This window comes from Staurois parvus, unplaced genomic scaffold, assembly GCF_062004578.1.
Source record: "Staurois parvus isolate SC_StPar_1 unplaced genomic scaffold, SC_StPar_1.0 ptg000020l, whole genome shotgun sequence".
Classification (NCBI taxonomy): domain Eukaryota; kingdom Metazoa; phylum Chordata; class Amphibia; order Anura; family Ranidae; genus Staurois; species Staurois parvus.
The window spans coordinates 12,696,243-12,719,812 of record NW_028317816.1 but is presented as its reverse complement, the minus strand read 5'-3'; the positions used below and the strand labels follow the sequence as shown (position 1 = coordinate 12,719,812).

General features: G+C 37.5%; 1 protein-coding gene across 1 annotated transcript in view; it reads right to left on the bottom strand.

Moving 5' to 3' along the window:
* The window catches only part of CNTNAP2 (contactin associated protein 2), a 2,186,758-nt gene that overhangs the window by 838,200 nt on the left and 1,324,988 nt on the right, over window positions 1-23,570 (bottom strand). Inside the window, exon 10 of the mRNA XM_089687345.1 lies at window positions 19,922-20,093. Within this exon, the coding sequence (XP_089543471.1) occupies window positions 19,922-20,093 (172 nt within the window). The remainder of the gene's footprint in view (window positions 1-19,921; window positions 20,094-23,570) is intronic.

Sequence of the window (23,570 nt, the reverse complement as noted above, 5' to 3'; positions counted from 1 at the left end):
TCTCTTTCTTTCTCTCTCTTTCTTTCTTTATAATAATAATAATAACAAAAAAATAACAGAAATGTCAAACATTCTGTCCCCATGAGTTCCGAATCTCCACATTTTATTATTTAACAGTCACCCTATTCAGCAATAGCATCTTTAAAATGTAACTGAAGCTATTTATTAGACAGGAAGACTAGAAGTGAAAAATTGAAATAGCGACACAGACAGCAATAAAAAGCTTACAGGGGTTCTTCCCTTATCCTATGAAAAAAAATATTTATAAAAAAAATATATATTTTATTTATTTTTAATTTTTATTTCTGTGTGTGTTACTGGGATTTTTCTAACTTCCTACCTAGTGAAATGAGCCCAGAATGGTGGCAAAAACTCATCAGGGCTGCTAACACTGAAAAATGTTTTGGCTGAAAATATACTTTGTCTTTTGGGGTATTTAGGAAATTAGTACACTGTTCAAGCAAAAATTAGGCCCATTCTTCTGGGCAGATTAGGTTAGTTTAATGATGCTTTTGAAGAGCCACAGATTTTCAAGGGAAATGAGATAAGGGTTTTAACTGTATCAAAGCAGCATATTTGTTTTTTATCTTTGAGCCATGCTTATGTTACTTGGCTTTGCATTTGCAATCGTGCTGTGCAAAGATTATTTAAATCAAATGTCAGGTTTTTTTAGCAAACCAAAACAGTTAATTTTAGCAAAATGTCCCTGCATTTTGCACCATCCATGCTTCTTTCCAATGTAACAAAAAGTTCTAGTTATATTTTTATAGAGTCCCAAGGAAAAATGCTTACATAACCATATTTTACTGTAGGTGTAAAGCTTTTTAACATTTTAGTGTGCCAAATTCCTATACTGGTCATTGTTTCTTAGAGCTCTAGATATACCGGTAAATGACTTATGTATTTAACTTTGGTCTCAGCTACTGAACCCATTGATTCTTTCAAAATGTATTGCTATTCTCTTTATACCTTCTATTATGGGCCTCCTTGTTTGTATGCAGTTTTGAAGGAGGACCATTTTAGGTAGCATCTGGATGACTTTATGCAGCTACCATTATCTTAGAATTAACCAATACTTCTCAGCAAGCAATTAAATAATCTACAATTATTCATTACATAATATGATCATTAAAATTTTACTAGTGAACCCAATCTCAGCACTCCTCTAATTGCCATGCCAATAAAGTGTGAGCTGGAGTTTGGCTTCAATGTGTTAGTGTATCTAAATCTACGAATACATTTAACACTACCCTCCCCCTCAAATTGACAATGCTACTGTCTTCTGCGCCTCCTGTGCTTATTTATCCAGAGTTGTGTCTTACTAATACGGGAGGTGTGTTACTGACCAGATCACCAGGTTAAAACAGAGGGAAAGAAGCCAAAGAAAAGAAAACTGTTTCATCCACCACATCTAATGCTTGGTAAGCTGCAGTATAATACATTTTTGGTTTTGCATTTAATACTGCTTTTATATCCTTGAAAAAGGAAAAATTCATACTGGTGGACACCATTAAAACTGAAATAGTACAGAAACTTTTTTTAACTCACAACACAGCTGATGTCTTCCCCATGTCAATTTAGGAAACACAAAAGTGTGTTAAAATTGAATCTAGCCATAGGAAAGTATCAACAGCTAAGCTCCTTTCATTGATTGAACAAATCCATAAAGTAGATTCCACATACAAAAAATACATTTATACCTCCAGGCAGCATAATTGAGATGATTCAGAAACCAGGTAAATGAAACATTCCTGGGGAAAAAAATCTAAATGCTTTATAAAGTTTGATGAATACGGAAACAAAGCAGGTAAACTTCTAGCTAGATCTGTGAAAGACTGCCAGGTATGTTTTTAGTCACACAACTGTCCTTACCCCAAAGGGCAGAAATCATACAAATTTAAAGATATAGCCAACTGTTTCAGGGACTCTTAAATCTCCAAGAGAAGCAAGCCTACATAAAGTGGATCTAAAGTCCAAGATACACTATATTGCCGAAAGCATTGGGAAGCTTGCCTTTACAGGCACATGAACTGTAATGGCATCCCAGTCTTAGTCCATGAGGTTCAATATTGAGTTGGCCCACCCTTTGCAGCTATAACAGCTTTAACTCTTCTGGGAAAGGCTGTCCACAAGGTTTAGGAGTGTGTCTATGGGAATATTTGACCATTCTTCCAGAAGTGCATTTGTGAGGTCAGACACCGATGTCAGACGAGAAGGACTGTCTGGCAGTCTCCACTCTAATTCTATCCAAAGGTGTTCTATCGGGTTGAGGTCAGGACCTTGCTTTGTGCACTGGTGCGCAGTCATGTTGGAACAGGAAGGGGCCATCCCCAAACTGTTCCCACAAGGTTAGAAGCATACAATTGTCCAAAATGTCTTGGTATGCGGACTTAAGAGTTCCCTTCACTGGAACTAAGGGGCCAAGCCCAACCCCTAAAAAGCAACCCCCTCCAAAGGAACTTGGAAGTGTAGAACCAGTGCGAGTCACATCATGAGGGTAGACTCTCAAAGTGAGGCTAATGCGTTTTGAAGGGGAGCCCTTCTTCATCAGTAAATCACAGTTTACTGAGGTAATGCGCAAGGTTGGTGCGCTCTCTTTTTGCATAACTTTACAACATCCTTCGGATTGCCAGACAGAGAAGTGTGATTCATCACTCCAGAGAACAAATCTCCACTGCTCTAGAGTCCAGTGGCGATGTGCTTTACACTACTGCATCTGACGCTTTGCATTGCACTTGGTGTATTAGGCTTGGATGCAGCTGCTCGGCCATGGAAAGCCATTCCATGAAGTTCTCTATGCATTGTTGTTTTGATAATCTGAAGGCCACATGAAGTTTGGAGGTCTTTAACTATTGACTTCACAGACAATATGTGACTTCTTACTTCTTTGTGGCTGAGTTGCTGTTGTTCCCAGTTGCTTCCACTTTGTTATAATACCACTAACAGTTGACCGTGGAATATTTAGTATAAAGGAAATTTCATGGATGGACTTATTGCACAGATGGCAACCTATCACAGTACCACACTTGAATTCACTGTGCTTCTGACATTATTCTTATTATCAGACCCATTATTTCACAAATGTTTGTAGAAGCAGTCTGCATGCCTAGGTGCTTGATTTTATACACCTATGGCCATACAGGTGATTGGAGCACCTGAATCTAATGATTTGGAGGCGTGTACCAATATAGTGTATTTACCTTAGCTGCAACGGTCTGATGTCAATGAGGTTCCTCGCTGTATCTTTTCCTTTGCATCTTTCAGGTGCCAATCATTGACCATCTTGACTGGCCAGCATAGGATGACATATATCCCATGCATGCGCAGACAGGTATATTGCCAGAATGTATATTGAGCTCTGCATGTGCAGCTGTGAAAGAAAGGCTGTGAGCAGGTAGGTTGGTTTTAATATATTGCAGAACTTTGTATCTCTTCTGCAAAAAGCAGCCTGCTTGCTCACAATTAAAAAAAAACCCAAACAAACAAAAGAAAAACTTAAGTTCATTTTTAAACTCCAAAAAGTGTGACTTCTTAAAGGGATCAAAAGGTCTCCAATCAAGCCACAGACTCCTCTATGAAGATGCTTATTATCAAGGATAAATTATTCATGAATATTAAGTCTATTGGGTAAAGCATAGCTTGAAAGCATCACATTGTATTATTACAAAACATTTCAGCAATTGCTCCAAATATGGTTCTAAAGAACATACATAAATTATCTTTCAAGACAACCCATTCCCAGTCAAGTGAAGTTTGGTGAAAATCAGATAAGTTTGGATACCAAATCCAAATTCCATTGAAATCAATAATGGGAATTGCATCTGTAGAATCATTAATAACCATTTTCTTGACTGTTAGGCTAGGAATTTTCAAACAAATAACATGTAGAGCTGGACACTGACCTGGTGGACAAAACAACTTTAAAAAAAAAAATTTGTCCAGGAGCAGGGATTCAAGTGAAGCATAAAAATATGTCTGGTGGGGAAGAGACACATCTGTAGGATGTATACAAGCTACCATAGGAACACTGACATTTACAGAGAAAAAATGCTGTTTAAATGCAGGTAAATTATATTTCCTAATTAACCTGTTTTCATTGTAATTTATCAGTAATTTAAACTAGTTTTTTTTTCTTTATAAATGTCAGTTTTGCTGTAGGACATCCTGGTATCTGGCATGAATTATAAGGGGGAACCCCATTCAAAAAAACAAATGAATTGCATGGACTGCCCCCAACATTCACACCGAACTCTTATTCTGAGCATGCAGCCTGGCTGGCCAGGAAAAGAGGGAATGAGTGTTCAGACTTCAATTTTAAACCATAGCAAACCATAGGCTCAAACTATTGTGGGGCCCTTGGTTGTGGGAATCTGTGGGCTGGGTGCTTATTTGAAATTTAAAAGCCACCATTAAAACAAGGTGAAACCCAACTAAAATAATTACACTTTTTTTTTATAAAAATCAATGTTCCACAATGTAAATCCATTATCAATCACATCATCCAGTGACGAAGATCCTCATCACTCATGATCAACAATGCCCATTGAGAAAAAACAGACGACCCAGACGTGATGATGCCCACTTATCGAATGAGAACTCCTTAAACTGTCTTCTGCATTACAAAGGAAGAGGTGGGGATAGAAGTGACATAATTGCCCAAATATAGGATATCCAGTTATGCTAAAAAAAAGGAGCTATGTGATATCAGTGGTTGCTTAGGACACAGCAAGCGACTGCACTCACCACGTCATTAGCAACCATTGAAAGCAGGAAGCTGTCATGTTCATCCATGTTGACTGCCCTAAATGTTCAACATGCTGACAAATGTCCAGGCAGCAAATGTTTGGTCCACACTTACTGCAGAATAAAAGAATACAGTAGTATTATGTTATAGCAATGTATCAATAAAAAAGTTGAGCTGTTCTATGTTGTTTTTTTGGCAACCGTGACACAAAGGAAAACAGTAAACATTTTCAGGGGGTTATTATATATAATATGTAACATATTGTAGAATGAAAATGGTTGCACCTTAAAATGAATAGGTATCTGAAAAGCAAAAGTTAACATATAGCTACGCATACACATTTGGACTAATGTACTAAAGGAACTGAGAATCTTCACTCAAAAAATTCTGCAATTGTGTAAAATGCATCTGTACATACTGTAACTGGATATTCAAGGGAAAGGGAAACTGGCTTTTCACATGATTAGGTAATTGAAGCAAATAACACACATTTTTGCAAACAAAAAAAAATCTAATTTGTATAATTTTAGACATGGTTATTAACATTACCAAGTTCTGGCTTTCAATTATTAGACTATAGATAATGATTAATAAAATGTATCCACTGTTTTGATGGAAGTCTTATGTTATGGTTTCAAATTCAGTTGCTCCCCTCCTAATAAATAATTTTATTTGACTAAATTTCTTTGTATGTGTAGAACACAACTTTGGCCACCTGTTCGCCTACTAGGCAACATTTAACATTTAATTTGTAATAAAAGCATGCTGTATCTCTAGGCACTGCAATCTGTTTTGTATTTTCACTACGGCTGCTCTCTTATGGGTAACCTGTTTTGTTTCCTTTCTTTTTTTATAAATAAAATTCATTTTTGTTAGGAACAATTAGAAAGTAAGCCTTTGCTTGCAGTTACATTATTACTGCATGTCTCTTCATGTTTCTGACTACTTCTCTTTGAGGTTCATGTATCAAAAGTTTTTGAAAGCTGCCAATAGCAACCAGAATCCATCTGTTATTAAGTGCAAATTAGAAAAAAGAAAGGAAACATATGAGTATGAGTGTCCATTGTCTCAGAAATCCAAAGCGATGAAAATAATTATATAAATCCCACTTGAAATCAATTCTTTATAGTGTTGTAATCCTCAAAACAGCTTCCCTTAAGATTAAGTCCCAGATGTGATGAAACACGTCAGGGGAAGTGACGTTGGACGCACAGAGCAGGAACCGGAAGTGATACTGTGGCCATCTTGGATTCTGGAGCCGCAGTGTGTGTCCACCTGGAAGCTGCCTGGTAATCCCAAGCTATTTGGGGTTTCTTCTAATGCGCTATTTCTTGTTTATACATGTAAGCAGGTTTATTAAAGTTTATTCTTCTGTGATATACGGAATTACACTATCATCTTTTTATATACATCTTGCTTGGAGCCTGGATACTGGGGAATGGGCTTACGGTACCATGAGGGGATGATATTGTAACTATAACTTCAGGAGTGGAGGCAAGGAGACTGAGCGGTTTGCTGATTCCTTCATATGATATCCCACAGCGGTTTTTCTCTTATCTTTGGTAAGGGTATATATGCCTTATGTAGTAGAAGTGATACACCATTGGAGTTGTTTGGCACATCACTAGTTTGTCACAAGTGTTGTTGTGTTTTTTTCTTTTCACATTTTTGCACTATTTTTTGCGTTTGCACGCATGGAGTTTCTTTTTTTTTTTTCAGAGTTATTAAGTTAATGCAACTTGTTGAGTTTTTTTTATTTTTGAGGTTTTTCGTGGAAGCTGTTTTGAGGATTACAACACTATAAAGAATTGATTTCAAGTGGGATTTATATAATTATTTTCATCACTTTGAATTGTTGAGACACTGGGCACTTATTTAATTAGAAGTTTGTGAGACTATATGTTTTTGGACACTTATTACTTTGAGGGTATATATTGATGTTTTTGGGTAGGAGGTTTTGCACCAGTGGGTGGGTTTGATGATTCTTTTAGGAATTCTTCATGATTAGTGCTTTCAAGGGTTGAAAAATTATTTCTATCTAGAATCGTGTAGTTTATTGGGTTGTTTTGAGGAGTTACCGTATTTACATTTATATGAGTATGAGACATATGACATTCCTCCAGACAACGCAGTGGGGGTTATTTACTAAAACTGGAGAGTGCAACATCTGGTGCAGTTGTGCATAGTAACTAAGCAGCTTACAGGTTATTTTGCCAAAGCTTAATTGAAAAAGCTGAAGTTAAAAGCTGATTGGCTACCATGCACAGCTGCACCAGATTCTGAGTGCACCAAATTTAGTAAATCTCCCCTAGTGTCTTTTTGTGTAATGTCTGATGTATAAGGATTGGGTCTTTTTTTTTTCCTCCTTCTCCATGTGACTTTGTAATGTCTGATGTATAAGGATTGGGTCCTTTCTTTTCCCCTCCTTCTCCATGTGACTTTGTTTTTTTGCTATTTGGCTCAGTGCGAAGATGAGTCATATCTTAGAGGCAATCTAAAATAACAAGTGATTCAGAGATACCATTGAATGGCAAACAATTTACTAAGAATGATGGGAAGTGAGTGATCTGTTTTTCCTTGCTGCGATCTTCTCCCAACCTGCTCAATGAACAGGTGAAGGATGAAAGATTTGATCTCTTTTCCCATAGAAAGAAAAACAAATGATGAGCAGTCATGCAGAAATTTCCCAACATGTCGCAAAATCTCAGCGAGTGATAATGAGAATCTTTTTATTTCAGGAATAATTGTTACTGTCCCCTAGTTAGCCCCAGCACAGAGTGACCACTGAAAGTGTTGCTCAAGTCTATCTCATCTGTTAACAAGGAATGGGATTTGTAAATAATAAATTACAATGTATAGTTAAATAAATATTCCAGGTCAAGTTACTGTATCTAGGAATTAGGAATTCTAATATGCAAATAACCAATTAAACCAATTAAAGCAGCTCTTACAGTGGTTGCAAAGGTTCAAGGGTTTTTACCTTCATGAATTCTATGCAGAAGGTAAAAAATAATCTCTGTGAAGCAGCACCTCCCACCTAATACTCACCTAAGCCCCCTCTCAATCCAACAATGTGCACTGGAGTCTTGGCTATCCTGGGACTCCCTCTCTTCATTGGCTCCCACTGCTGTCAATCACAGCCAGTGAGCAAATGAGTAGAGAGGGTGGGTGGTCGAGCCACGGCTCCATGTGTGAATGAACACATGGAGCAGCGGGTGCCCCCATAGCAAGCTGCTTGAAGTGGGGGCACCTGACAGGAAGGAGGGGCCAGGAGAGCCTGCAGGGGACCAGAGAAGAGGAGGATCTGGGCTGTTCTCAGCAAAATCACTGCACACAGCAGGTAAGTATAGACATGTTTGTTATTTTTCAATAAAAAAAATGTAAGCCTTTAGTATTGTTTTAAAGCTCAACTTTGGGCTCCTGAAAAGTGTCCTAATACGTAGTTATTTCTATTAATTAAATCAATTATTAAAAAAAATGTTTCTTAGGCTTGCCAAATCATTCACAAGGTCTACTAGCTATCATGTTTTACTGGCGTTTCCAGTTTAAATGGCATTGTTATTATTCATTAGAAAAAGAAGAAAAATATTTAGGTGACCTCTCAATAGAGTTCAAAATGACTACTATGATTATACCAAAAGCATAACAGTCCAAAGTATTTTACTACACTGTAGTACTTTGGAGAAAGCCGAAGAAATTTAGGTTAACTAAAAAAAAAATTTTTGTTGTACACTGTCAGCATTATTGGCAATTAGTGCAGTTTATTAAAGTGCAGCTTTAAAAAGTATCTGCTTGTGATGTTTCCTAAATAATCACACAAAACTTGAAAACAAAATGTTTTACATTCAATTTTTTTTATACTAAGGGTAAAGTGGATGGGTGATCTGAGCTTCTTTCCCGTCCCTAGTTTTTGTCAATGATTGCTTTATCAAACACTTCAGTATTCCTCTGTGGCAACACTTCATATGGGGAAAATGCTTTCATGATGCTGGCTGTTACAGCTGTTTAGATCCACAGTATAGAAACAAAGGACATTAGATAACTCAGTTCTAAAATGACCAAATGTTTTGGGAATAGATATATATGGGGTGGGAGATGCACACAAAAATTATTTCCATGTCATTGTGAAAAAGGTTTTATTGGTACCGCAGCCCTAATTGAAAATGTAGTAAATTAGACTTTAATTCAGAAAAACGAATGGGGTTTTAAAAGTACCAAACCATATGAAACAATGTCAATTATACAATTGGAATAGGAAACTCTTAGACACAGAGGGTTCTGTTCATAAAACATTATCTACCGCTTTAAGATCAGTGGTTAAATAGCTCATAGAGTCTTTCAAAACATTTTTTCCATTCATCAAAAAGCGCTCCTAAAATAAGGTATGCATTGTTCCATTGAAATTTGTATTTATCTCATGAAATCAATAACTATTTTATCGCATGTCATCATGGCCACTGGAATACATACAGTAGAGATTGAAACACCTTAGTTTTTATTGATGTCTGTGCCCCTGTTAGAGAGATTCACTCGCTCTATTTCTACTGTTTCTCCTTATCATTGAAAGTGAAAGGGAAGGAAAATCCCACATTTTGGGTTGACATCAGAACACTAACATCTCCCTAATAGGCCACAGATGGCTAAAAAAAACCCGATGAGGGTTCTAACCCTTCCTTACTCTATCCAACATGAAAAAAAATGTTGCTTTTAGTTATACTTTAACCGCTTCCCGCCCGTCATATAAGGTAATGACAGACACAAGGCAGGTCTCTCGTTCTGGGAGGACATCATATGACGTCCTCCCATTCCAACCGTGCATGCGCTGCTCTGGGAGAGTGCAGCGCGGCGATCGGTGATGCTCTGTGTCCCTAGGACACAGTGGATCACCGATATATAGAAAGAGCCGAAGATGTCGGCTCAGTCATGTGATCAGCTGTGTCCAATCACAGCTGATCACATGTAAATAGGGAAACGCCGGTTATCAGCTCGAGAGGAGAGCCGGTAATCGGCTTTACTCAGAGTGGACATCTACACTGATCATCAGGGCACTGATGGTCAGTGTGCCCTGATGATCAGTGTAGCCCCAGCAGTGCCACCTCTCAGTGTCCATCAGTGCCAGCTGTCAGTGCTCATCAATGCCACCTGCCAGTGCCCATCAGTGCCACATCAATGCCACATATCAGTGCCTACCAGTGCATATCAATGCCACATATCAGTGCCCATCTGAGCTGCCTTTCAGTGTTACCTATCAGTGCCAGTCAGTGCCACCTATCAATGCAAGTCAGTGCTACCTATCAGTGCTGCCAATCAGTGCCAGTCAGTGCCGCCTATTAGTGCACATCAGTGCTGGCTATCAGTGCACATCAGTGCTGCCTATCAGTGCCCGTCAGTGCTGCCTAACAGTGCCAGTCAGTACCATCTAACAGTGCCAGTCAGTGCCACATATCAGTGCCAGTCAGTGCCGCCTATCAGTGCTACCTCATCAGTGCCACCTACCAGTGCCATATATGAGTGCTGCCTTTCAGTGCTCATCAGTGATGCCTGTCAATGCCCATCCGTGCCACCTACCAGTGCCTCCTCATCAGTGCCACCTATCAGTGTCCATCAGTGCAGCCTATCAGTGCCCATCACTGCAGCCTAATTAGCGCACATCAGTGAAGGAGAGAAATCACTTATTTTAAAAATTTTATAACAACAACTAAGAAAAAACTTCTTTTTTTTTTTCAAAATTTTCAGTTGTTTTTGGTTTGTTTAGCAAAAAATAAAAAACCCAGAGGTGATTAAATACCACCAAAAGAAATCTCTATCTGTCTCAAAAAAATGATAAAAATTTTATATGGGTACAGTGTTGCATGACCACGCAATTGTCATTCAAAGTGCGACAGCGCTGAAAGCTGAAAATTGGCCTGGGCAGGAAGGGGGTATAAGTACCCTGTAGGTGAGTGGTTAAAGTCATTTTTGCTATGATATTTGGCAAATTCATTGCTATATCTATACCTGTTTTGTCTTGCTAGACAATGGCCATTGTCAGAGATTTACTAAAACTGTAGCACAGAGAATCTGGTGCAGCTATTTATAGTAACCAATCAGCTTCTAAATTCAGCTAGTTTAATGAAGCTTTGACAATAACACCTAGTAGTTGATTGGTTACTAGGCACAGCTGCACCAGATTCTCTGCGCTACAGTTTTGGGAAATGTTCCCCATTGTCATTCTCTGATGTTCTTCAAAGTCTCACTCTGGTATCCATTTGCCAAACCTTCAAACTGACAACACCCTTTCCCTAACAGCTCATGTGCCCAAACTAAAAAAAGCCTATGAAAAAGGTACCAGGGGCATCTCATGGGGCCCCCTACTGACCCCGGGCCCTCAGGCAGTGCCCAAGTTTCCAAATGGTCAGTCCGCCCCTGCCTGGGCCACTACTTATTTAACAGACTTATTTATTTATTTATTTCCTTTAGTGAATTGACTTTAACACTGGTTTATGCAGTATTTACCGATTGTTTTTGTTCTTTGAGGTAAATACCACATACAGTATTTGGAAAAATGTGTCAGGCCACCCAAACACTGCATGGGATATGCTTGGTGAATGGAACCCACAGACAGCCGTTGAGGAGATGGTGTGAATAGCCATAGTGTACTGTTGATGGTAAAGCTATGCAATAGCTAGACTACATACTTATGCAGATTAAAACTTCACAAGACCAAGAGAACCATTCTGGAATTGCCAAAAATGTTTATCACTACCCAGGTTGGGCTTTGCGTCCACTATTGCAGTCTCAATATGCTAGCACGTAATTTTCCAGGCAGCTATTATGACATTGAATGTTCCAACAGTCTGCATTGTAGTGAACACAGGCAAGTGCAATAGCACTACACTTATGTATGCACCCTCAACATTTCAGCCCAAGAATACTACTTTGCGTATTTTATTGAGTTTGGAATTATTACTACAATGGCAGCCCTGGTTTAACTATCAAAGCCTAAGGCTTCATGTACACGAGCAGCTCCTAAACTCAAGCTTAGGAGCTTTTGGCATTTTTTGTACATATACACATAGTCTTTTAGCAGAGTTTAGGAGCTGCCGTGTTTAAGTGAGATTAAACCTCCCTTTCCTGAAAATGGAAGAATCACTTTCAGGATAGGAACATTTTACTGCCGACCAAGGAAAAATGCACAATGCGCCAAAACCGCTGCAAAATGCGGCAACCGCGGTACCGCGTTTTTGCCAGGATTTGCATTTACTCAGATGGCGGTCAGGGTAGGCTCATGTTCTGCAGCTAAATATTTTCTTTATGTTTTGCATAGCACGGAGAGGTAAACTTTTTCCAGATTTTTGTTGTTGACTATTTTCCATTTGAGGAGATTTCCTCTCACATCCTGTTCTAGTGAGAGGTGGGTAGTGGGACATAAAGTTACAGGAAATCATTCCAATGGGATCAGGAATAACACATTTTCCAGTACAGTAGAAAAAAAGGTGTAAATACTATAAAATTAAGGACATACACAAGTACTGAAAATGTGAATTTCTTCCTGTTGACGTTGTATGTAAATATTTTGCTTGTATTGCATGCTGCAAATTAGTGTTGAAAAAATTCTAGTTACATAAACAGTTCAAATTTATTATAGTTGTGGGGCCTGGTCAGGGGGATGCCATAGAAGAAAAGTGTTTTTTCTTTATTTCTTATATCTTTTTCAACACTTATTGAGTCTAATGTCTTGCTAGGTAAGCAATGGAAGGGGTAAGAGGACATCATTGTTGGGTCATGCTGATCTTAATCTGAACCTGTATAATGACAATGCATCTTTTAGCTTTGCTGCACAGTTACTGCTGCATTGTTACTTCACAGTACATTGTAAATTTAGAAATCACTAGCATTCACCACTGATCACAAATAGAATAATCGTATACGTTTTTACAGTGTTTATCATTTTACTTCATGATTATGTTATATTATCTAATAATTAGTTATTCATCTTCCAAACCTCAAAGAATTGCTTTAGCTACAGAACACAATAGACACCTCATAGAGCATCACTAGTCCATAGCTAGCTGTAGTTTAACCAGTTCCTGCCTGGCCTATAGTCAAATGACTGCCAGGTGGGACATTCACCTTTCCTGGGAGACGTCATATGACATCCTCCCGGAACACACCTCACGCACGCCCCATGGGTAGTGCTACGGCATGATCTGTCCCCCATTGTGTCCACCAGACACAGCAGATGACTGATCAGTGTACCAGCCACTGCTGATACAATGCGATCACTGTGACCAATCACACCAGATGACATGAAACTGCACACAATGGATGGCATTCATTCATGCCGTCTATTGTGTACTATTGTGTTATGCAGGCCATAGATGGGTCGAAAATCGGCCGATTTTTCGGCCGAAAATAAAATCAGCCGATTTTTGGATCGTTAGTGGGTTAATTGTTCGGCCGTTTTTCGGTATTTTGGCAGATTTTTTTTATCGGTAAAGTTGGGAATAAATCGGCCGATTTTGCCGCTCGGCCAATTTTCGCGGCAATGATGGGCAAATCGGCCTATTTTTTACCGATAAAAAAATCTGCGCATGAGCAGTGACCTGCAAGAGGAAGACAAAAAGAAGAAGAAAAAGAAGAAGAGGATGAAGAAGCAGAAGAGGAAGAGGATGAAGAAGAGGAGGAAGAAGAAGAGGATGAAGAAGAAGAAGAGGATGAAGAAGAAGAGGATGAAAAAGAGAAGAAGAAGAGGAAGAAGAAGAAGAGGATGAAGAAGAAGAAGAGGATGAAGAAGAGGATGATGAAGAAGAAGAGGATGAAGAAGAAGAAGAGGATGAAAAAGAAGAAGAGGAAGAAGAAGAAGAGGAAGAAGAAGAGGAGGAAGAAGAAGAGGATGAAGAAGAAGAAGAGTATGAAGAAGAGGATGAAGAAGAGGAAGAAGAAGAAGAGGATGAACAAGAAGAGGATGAAGAAGAGGATGAAGAAGAAGATGAAGAAGAGGATAAAGAAGAGGATGAAGAAGAGTAAGAATAAGAAGAGGATGAAGAAGAGGAAGAAGAAGAAGAGGATGAAGAAGAGGATGAAGAAGAAGAGGATGAAGAAGAGGACGAAGAAGAGGATGAAGAAGAAGAGGATGAAGAAGAAGAGGATGATGATGAAGAAGAAGAGGATGATGAAGAAGAAGAAGAGGATGAAGAAGAAGAAGAGGATGAAGAAGAGGAAGAGAAGAAGAAGAGGATGAAGAAGAGGAAGAGAAGAAGAAGAAGAGGATGAAGAAGAAGAGGAAGAGGAAGAAGAAGAAGAAGAAGAAGAAGAAGAAGAGGATGAAGAAGAAGAAGAGGATGAAGAAGAGGATGATGAAGAAGAAGAGGATGATGAAGAAGAAGAAGAGGATGAAGAAGAGGAAGAAGAAGAAGAAGAGGATGAAGAAGAGGAAGAAGAAGAAGAAGAGGATGAAGAAGAAGAAGAGGACGAAGAAGAAGAGGATGAAGAAGAGGATGAAGAAGAAGAGGAAGAAGAGGATGATGAAGAAGAAGAGGATGAAGAAGAGGATGAAAAAGAAGAGAAATTCCAGTCCGGAAAAAAGTGTCCCTGCAGAGAGCCCCAATATTTCTTTGACAGTTCCTTGACATTTATAGCGGTTGCAACAATGTATCTATTTGTTTCCGAATAAAAACATCTGTATCCTAAATGGATACAAATAGATACATTGTTGCAACCGCTATAAATGTCAAGGAACTGTCAAAGAAATAGCGGAGCTCTCTGCAGGGACACTTTTTGCTGGCTGTAGACAGGATGAAAATTGGCTGATTTTTTTTTTACCATTGCTGGTAAACGACTTGAACGACTGATTTTTCATTTTTTTAAAAGAAAAATCGTCCGATTTTCGACCCATCTATGGCCCGCATTACTTGCTGTGATTGATCAGTGACCACATTTCACAGACAGGGCCAATAACAGCCCATCTGTACCATGTGATTAGCTGTGGTTAGTCACAGCTAACCACAATAGTGCGCACTGATTGAATCAATTTTATTCATTAAAAATGGTTACTTATACCAGTGAAGTTCACTGGTATAAGCAATCATAATGAGTAAAAAAATCCTGATCACTCCACCAAAGTAGTGCAATGTTATTATGGTAACAATATATTGTTCTAGTCACAGGGTCACAGTGTGAAAACAAATTTGAAAAATAGAAAATAAATGTAATAATAAAGGATTTTTTTTTAAAGTGAAAATAAATTATTGAAAAAATGTGTTTTGGGTTTTTTTAGATACTGTCATCTGAAAAATTGAAAAATAGAAAATAAATGTAATAATAAAGGATTTTTTTTTAAAGTGAAAATAAATTATTGATAAAATGTTTTTGGGGTTTTTTTAGATACTGTCATCTGTCAGAGTCCCTGGTCATTGCCAAACCAGTTATGTGATGACACTGTACTGCACTGGTGACAGTATGTAAAAAAAATTAGAAAAATCCCCAATTTTTAAAATGTCATAATTTTCCAAGAAATTGTGACAAAAAATTTACAGCTTCAAAAAACTTAACATGCCTCTTGCTAAATAGCTTGAACTGTCTACTTACCAAAAAGGGCTCATTTGGGGGGTATCGTCCTGGTGTTTTCGGGTCTTAAGAAATGAGAGGCTGTCAGTACATCAGGATTGATCAATCAGTACTCTATAGCTTTCCTACAGACTAAATGATATACGATGATTTGGGTTATTTTCACAAAAAAAAATTTACCGCAATACAGTTTGGCCTAAATTTATGAAGACAGATTATTTGCTAAATTTTAAACAGAAACAGAGAAACAAATTTTTTTCTAAATTTCTGGTCATTTTTCATTTATCTAGCAAAAAATAAAAACACCCAGTAGTGATTAAATACAACTAAAAGAAAGTTCTATTTGTGGGAAAAAAATGATACACATCTAATATGGGTACAGTGTTACATGACAATACAATTGACCTGTGTGAGAGCGCCGAAAGCTGAAAATTGACCTGGGCAGGAAGGAAGTAAAAGTGCCCGGTATTGAAGAGTTTAAAAAGTCACTGTCACCTTACCCATGCTGGAAAAGTGGCAGTGACATTACTTACTTATTGTGATTGGGTCAGTCTCCAGGCCGTGTGACAGCGCCTCAATGCTTGAACCTAGAGATAGGCTGCTAGAGCTGAGCACTGTGTCACAGAAGAGGCGGTCACACATTCCTCCATACCCAAAAAAGCCAGTTATTGTGTCAGTCAGTATTGTGATAGCTTCAAAAGCAAAAGGGGTGGCATGGTATTGTTGGCAAGATAAGTATAAGATGGTGAGGATGGTTTTTGCAAAGATGCTACTATTGACACTTCTATCACCGCTCATTTGCTGTCCTCTTCATATATCAATTTAATATCTCAGTCATGTTTCTGATTAGCATATTGTATAATTGATGGACAGATACTGGACTTTATGAAACATAATATCTGTAAATCATGTCTAATCTCAACTAGACCACAGATGACCAAATTGCTGATCAGTGCATACAGTATATTGTGGGTATTTTTATAAAGTTGAATTTAAAGAGTTTTGATCAATCAGGTGTTTGAAAACATCTGCCACTACTTTCTTCAGAGCTTTTATAGTCCTATAAAGATACCTTTAAATTTTCTGTAATTTAAAAGACCCACACAGACACCCATTATCAGATGCATTATAGGTACCCAACCTGATAATGCTTACAATGCTGTTCTGTCATGGAAACTGACCTCAGTTTCTTTGGTTGACCATCAAAAATATTCCTTTCACAAATTCTAACTGCAATATTCAGCGGACATGTTTTACTTTTATTAAAACAAGACAGAAATATTCTGTGGATTAGAAGCAAGACATTATTATGACAGTTGTACCCATTTTATGTGGAAATTACAAGAACACTGGCATAGTATTCTCATTCCTCTGCAAAATTTCTGCTGATGGTAGTGATTTCTGACTCACTTTACTCTGCCAAAACTGAGCTCACTTAGTAATTCCCAGGGACACTATGTAGAGAAAGATACCACTGCCTTGAAATGAAAATAAGGGAGAATTACTTTTTTCACAGATACAGTGGAATTGGACTCCCTTCATCTTAAAGCAAGACAGATAAATTTGTGCCCATAATAACAGAAGAAATTGTGCAATATTCACCACTGCAACATGCGCTTACATGTGTACATTTGGTTATTTATTGTAAGAAAAATTATTGCAGAGGGCTCACTTTTGCGATAAACCCTGTTCTTTGTTATAGAAAAGAAGACATTTCAGAATTTAGTTTAGTGTGTCTAATTCCTAATGTTTTCTGGTCATCATTCTTGTGTATATATGGAAATGGGTAGCTAACAAACTACCTATAATTACTAGGAAAAAATTCTCCCTGGGCAGTGTCCACAATTAATGTTCACTTAACCAGCCCTGAACTGAATGCAGGTATAATCACTACTAGAGATTCTTTAGAGTTCTTTCACAATTCATTGTTCCCACTTTGTTAATAACCTACAGCCCTCTAAAAATTACTGTTATCAGAAAACAACTCATAGATATATAAGAAAGTATAAAAGAAAGAAGCCTAACCAATAAATTAGCCAGTACAATGTGCAGGTACTATACAACAATGCAGGGCATGTACTGTAGTCCCATGCAGAAGTTCTTTTAGTGCACATATAAAGCCATAGAAAGTTCTTTTTCTGACTTCTTCATTAGCACAGATCCCAGCAAGTGATGGGAAGTATTTTTAGGAATTCCACAGCCACTGGGCACAAAGAAACAGCAGCACCGATTATCTACTGAGCTGATTATGTAGCATTAAGACAGAGAATATACTAACTATTGTTTTCTGGTGCCCACAAGTATTTTCCATTAAGCACTAATGTAATTTTGCACTGCACACTGGTAAATCATACGGTGCAGATCACAGTGGTATAGATCGCTTACTGTCTGCAAGTAACTGCCAGCTGTGCAGTTTATCCTGAACAAGTAGAAAAGTTGGACACTCATGGCTTACTTCAAGACTGTTTCTGAAGACTTTTTTGAAAGGCTTTGAATACTTTTAACCTTCAAATGTTTTGCTTAAATCCATTCTTATGCATTGAGAAAGCCCGAGGATCCAGTCAAAAAAGACATGATGTTAATAACAGCACAGTATTTGAGAACAAACCACCTAGATGAAAGATTGGCCCTGTATGAATTTTGGTGCTGGGTCTTGCCTTATGTAGCTTTGATTCTGTCACACTAAAATGCTGCACTTTCATGTGTTATCTAGTATTGTTTTTTCTGTTCTTATTTTTTAATAGTTTTAGAATAATTGTATTGACCTTTTAAGACATTTGTTTAGTGAAGATGTTTTACACTGATTATTATAATTTACAGATTAACTGAGAGTTAAACATGCTAGGAAGTGAAAGGCAGAGGTATGAATAACAGTCATGACTTCCTCATCACACTTTTTCAAAAGTGCTAAACATGAAATAGATTGATAAAGCCAAATTGTGTTACAATGAAAATTCAGTTTTACTTCCTTTGGAGCATTTCTTTCCTGTATAATGTATGTGAACATCTTCAAATAATTGGTTTTCTGTTGTAATTTACCATAAAATGTTATCTGATCCAATGTGCAATGTGTTAATAACACCCAAACAATGTCCTTATTGAACACACACATTAAACATTCATATTTCTGGATGAAAAAGCAAGTGAACCTCCTTTGGCAGCAATGACATCAAGCAAGCCTTTCAGTAGCTCTGGATCAGACCTGCACAACATTCAGGAGGAATCTTTGACCATACCTCTTTGTAAAACTGCTTCAGCTCAGACACATTTGTAGTCTAGTGTGAACAGACACATGTCTAGTGTGAACTACTCTCTTGAGGTCATTTCACAGACTCTCTATGGGGTTAAGGCCTGGGCTCTGACTGGGTTACTCCAAAAGGTGCATTTTCTTTTTCTGAAACCAGTCTATAGTGGATTTGCTTGGATGCTTAGAGGCATTGTTCTGCTGCATCACCTAACATCTGCTAAACTTCAGCTGGTGGACAGCCTCCCTTACATTATCTTGTAGGATATTTTGGTAAACTTGGGAATTCATTTTCTCCTTGATGATGGCAAGTGGTCAGTGAAGCAAGCCCAAATCATGATGTTCTTTCCAACATGCTTGGGTGGAGAGAACATCATGATGATGGGATAAAGTTTTGATTTTGGCAAGCTGCACCCTTTTCTTGTTCCATACTGTACATATTGCCGCGTATTCTTCCTGTACATTCAACTTTTGTTTCATCAGTTCACAAAACATTTTTCCAGTAGCGCTGAGGTTTTCCAAGGAGCTCTTTAGCAAATTTCAAGAGTGTAGCAATGTTCTTTTTTGGGAGAACAGCAGCTGTGGTGTGCTTCCATGTACACCCTGCCTGTTCAAAGACTTATATATAATAGACTCATGAACCGTGATGTTTGCCCTTTCCAGTGATGTCTTCAAGCCTTTAGCGGTTACTCGTTGGGTTCTTCTTTGCCTCACTGAGGATTCTGAGTTGTGCCTTGGGAGTCATCTTGGCTGGGTGCTCACTTCTAGGAAGAGTAGCCACAATACCAAAGCATCTCCATTTACAGACACTTTGTATAACTTGGATGGATGCCTAAACACTTTGGGATTGCTTTTTTATCCCTTTCCAGCCTTATGCAGATCAACTACTCTTGATTGTATGTCTTCAGGGCTCTCCTTTTCGTGATGCCTGGTTCACATGGTTTACATGGATGATCAGATGATGCTTTTTATGAACAGCAAGTTTGAGAGCCTTTTATCAATCAAAATAGCTCTAAACCACACCTATAAACAAATTTCATTAACTAGATTCTAGGTGTGCAAACTACTGACTTCAATTAGCTTTTGATGAATTAGACTATGGGATCACTTACTATTTTCTCCAGCACTGTGAATGTATAATAAATGCATTCAATAAAGCCATGGAAAATTAAGAATTATCTGTGTGTTATCAGCTTAAGCACATTAGGTCTGTCTATTCTTATGTCTTAGATGAGGAACAGATTAGATTTTATGGGAAAGTACTTCAGAATAGCAGTTTATGCCAAGGGTTTCACATACTTTTTTCCAAGGGGTTCACATACTTTTTCATATATATATATATAATTTATTTCACATCTGCAGAAAGCTAGGTGTAATTATCCTACCTGTCAATGATTGCACACATATCAATACTGATGTTTGCAAAGCTCCCTTGCTTTCCACGCTCTATGGCATGAAGGTCAACCAACTGGTTATCCACGTGAATGAGCTGCATGCACCCTTGAAAGAAGTTCTCATACAAAGGGCGATCAGTATTGTTCGTCTTGGAATAGAAACCTAAAGAGAAACAAATAAAAAAAATTAAAGATATACTCTATAAATATAATTTTAGTTGTGTTATATAGTTAAATCGACAACAATATAGTCGTGTAAACAATTACTATTTGATTTGCAACATTCTGTACATCCTTATTCAAAAGTATAACATTGTATTCAAAGCCAGAGTAAGGTAAAGAATATGCTCTGTTTTTTAAGCTATATATTTATGCCTTTTAACGATAATTACTGACAACAAATGGTTAAATTTTCCCTGCAAAAAAGTGGTAAGTGTACTCAGTATAGCTAGAAATATTAATCAAACACCAGAAAGGTCAAGAACATAAAAACAGAAAAATATTATCGATGATATTATATTATATATAACATGTGTAAACAAACCAAACCAGCATTTTACCAATATTTGTTCAAGGTTCTAAAATATGTAAGCTCTTACGAGCAGGGCCCTCTGTTTCCACTTGTACCAAATTGTATTGTAACTTTAATGTCTATCTTCATTTTGTAAAGCGCTGCACAAACTGTTGGCACTATATAAATCCTGTATAATATAATAATGTATTTCTTCAAGGTTTGCCTAATGTAAAAGGTATTGCATTGTATGCTTTGCATATGATATACTTCATTAAATGTTTACATTTCTTAATATGTCTAGTAGGCTAGTAAACAGTTTGGTCAGCCAAAAATGTACTTTCTTTCTGATAGTCTTAGGCATTTGTTGACTGGCACTGGCCTTGTGGCAAATGAAGCTTGCTTTTGACATCAGTTTTGGACACTTCTGAGATATTTCACAGTTTATTGACAGTTGCATTTGACCTGCAATTGACATACTTATGACCTGCTTCAAGTTGCTTAAGCATTTCTATGTATTTGTATAGGGATAGAAGCGGTTCTGTAAGCAAAAAATTCATTCATACAAGCCTTTATACATGTCACACTTTTATGCCTGAATATGGCATGTAAGTTCATTGTTCATGGGTAATTACAGCTGCTATACCACACACATGAGCGTTAGGGGCATAGCCCATGTAGGGACTTAATTCACTAAACAAATGTTCAGTTTTCAAAGCGTATGTTCATTTTGAAACTGTGTTCTCTATGAATATCCAATCATGTATAAGAAAACAAACAAATAATTGGTTGATAAAATTGAACATCAGCTTACATTATTTATTAAAGTGGAACTTCACTCACATTAAGTATTTTTGTTCCTTATGGTGTTATCATTAGTAAATATTTAGTTAAGTCTATCCTATTTACTTGTTTTAAACTTTTTTTTTTTTTTTTTTACATTTCTTCAGTTACTTCCAGGTTTCCAAGCCTAGGCAAATTATGTTATACATGCCAGGAGTCATTAGGAGGGTTTTCTCAGCTAAGCAAACCCTCCTACATGCATACCTTGACAGCACTATATAAGTACCTGAAAAAAATAAAAAATACCTGAACTAAGGGCAGATGGATTCCAGGAAGTAAATGCTACATGAATCATCTACCTTTACTCAAGATGTCCATGGCCAGAAATTCTAGGGGCTGATTTTCAAATGGATTTCTCAGCACAATAAAGCATGGACACATGGATGGATTGGTGAGATTGCATTAAAAATTAAACATGAATTAGTAGTGTTTTGGTTGCTGGTGCTCAGATGCAGTGTAGTTCTGCTATAATCTAAATGAACATTCACTTCGTCAAGTGAACAGCCTCTGCTCCTTTAACAGATCAGCCCTCATAATGTTCTTGTTTATATTTTAAAAGTCTACTCAATTCATGGGAGCTCTGAATTCAAGGCAATCTACTAATGAAAGCATTCAGGAGAACAAGAACACAGCAAATCACTATGCAGACTAAAACACTTTTTCTGATTTTAAGTGTTGTGAACTTGCTAACCTTTCAATTTCAGTTCATGGTGAGAAGTTATTTTAGAATAGTATTGGGAGCAAGATATCAAAAGACAAGTAGAATTAAAAAAAAATAGTTCACCTTTAGAACATTTTACACGATGCACCATATTTAGGGGGTAACATGTTCCAGCAACCCCTTCCTCCATGACAGCTGATGGGGGTTCCTTTCCCCCACAGTCGCTATCACACACATTTAAATTGGTACTGCTGTTTGGGGCTCCACCTGCACAGTTGCATCATTCATTTACAGGTATCTGTGAATGATCTACAGGTTTCATCTGCCACCATTGCAAAAGGCTTATAGTTCTCAATAGACTATGAGTGTGATGATCATGCCCTTGTAGTCTATGAACACTTCCCCTAGCTTTCTCACTAAAAACCCATATGGAGGTATGGGCAGAAAGTTGTCTGCAGAAGCCTGACATTGCACCAGCGATCCACTGATGATGGGTCCAAATCTTTGCAGGCTCTTCTGGTAAAAAAAAAAATCTACATATATAATTATTTCCTTACAGGTGAACTTAGCCTTTAACCCTTTCACTGCCACCACTTTCTGGCAGCAAAAGGGTTAAATCCACAGGAAATTTTATACCTGTAATTTATAGATACAAGGAGGTTTGGTGTTAGTGGAATATTTCTTGCATCAGGATCCGAGGATCTAAAGTTACACCCTAATAGAAAAAAAAAAAATTGACCATGATTTATGTTTCCTTAAGACCAGTTACACAGTAAACAACCTTGATCTCAAAAATGCTAATTTTGTATTACTTTTATGAAACCAAATTAACCTAAATTACTTAATACACAGTCTGAACTCTGAACGGTAATGAAACACTACCGGGAAGAAATGTACTCTATAATGAGTTTACTGTCACTAACACCCAGCTGTGAGATACTGCCAGTAATTGTCCATTTCCTTTACTGTGTACAAATATGTCAAAGCCACATTGCTTGAATAATCAACAGAAAAGTTAAATGTGAAAATAGCAACTGCTTTGGATCAGTGATCTCCTTCTATCTATCTGGTCTGTTTTATTTACCCAAAATTGCATGCATGTTGCTCACAGTTTTCCTGTTCACAATCAAAGTTGAAAGCAATGTAATGGAGCAGTGTTCCAGAATCCTGACATCTCTGCAAGATTTGCAAGGCAACTTTATGTAGGAAGCCTTAGTTATTGAAGTGTCATTATTCTGAAGAGACACGCTGCTATGTATTCAGGAAATCAATGTGCCTTCTTGATGATTTAGTCTCTGGCCATCTGGCAGGTAACTGGAGTGCAGATAGTTTTTCAGGATAGCTATTTTTCATATCCACAAAGTTAAGCAGCAATAACGGACAGTAGCTCATTGGTAAGGCAACACACCTAGTAAACATTTTAAATATTCAAACATTTGCTTTCTGTTTCTCTTGAATCTGCCAGTAGTCTTTTGCAATATGAAATTAGGTGGTTGGGTTTAGTAATATGGACTTACATTTGAGCCACAAATTTAATAAAAAGGTAGAAATAAACATCGCTGATAAAAAAAAAGACCTTGTAAATTTCGGTCATCCATGAATTGAAATGTATCACTGAAAGGCTT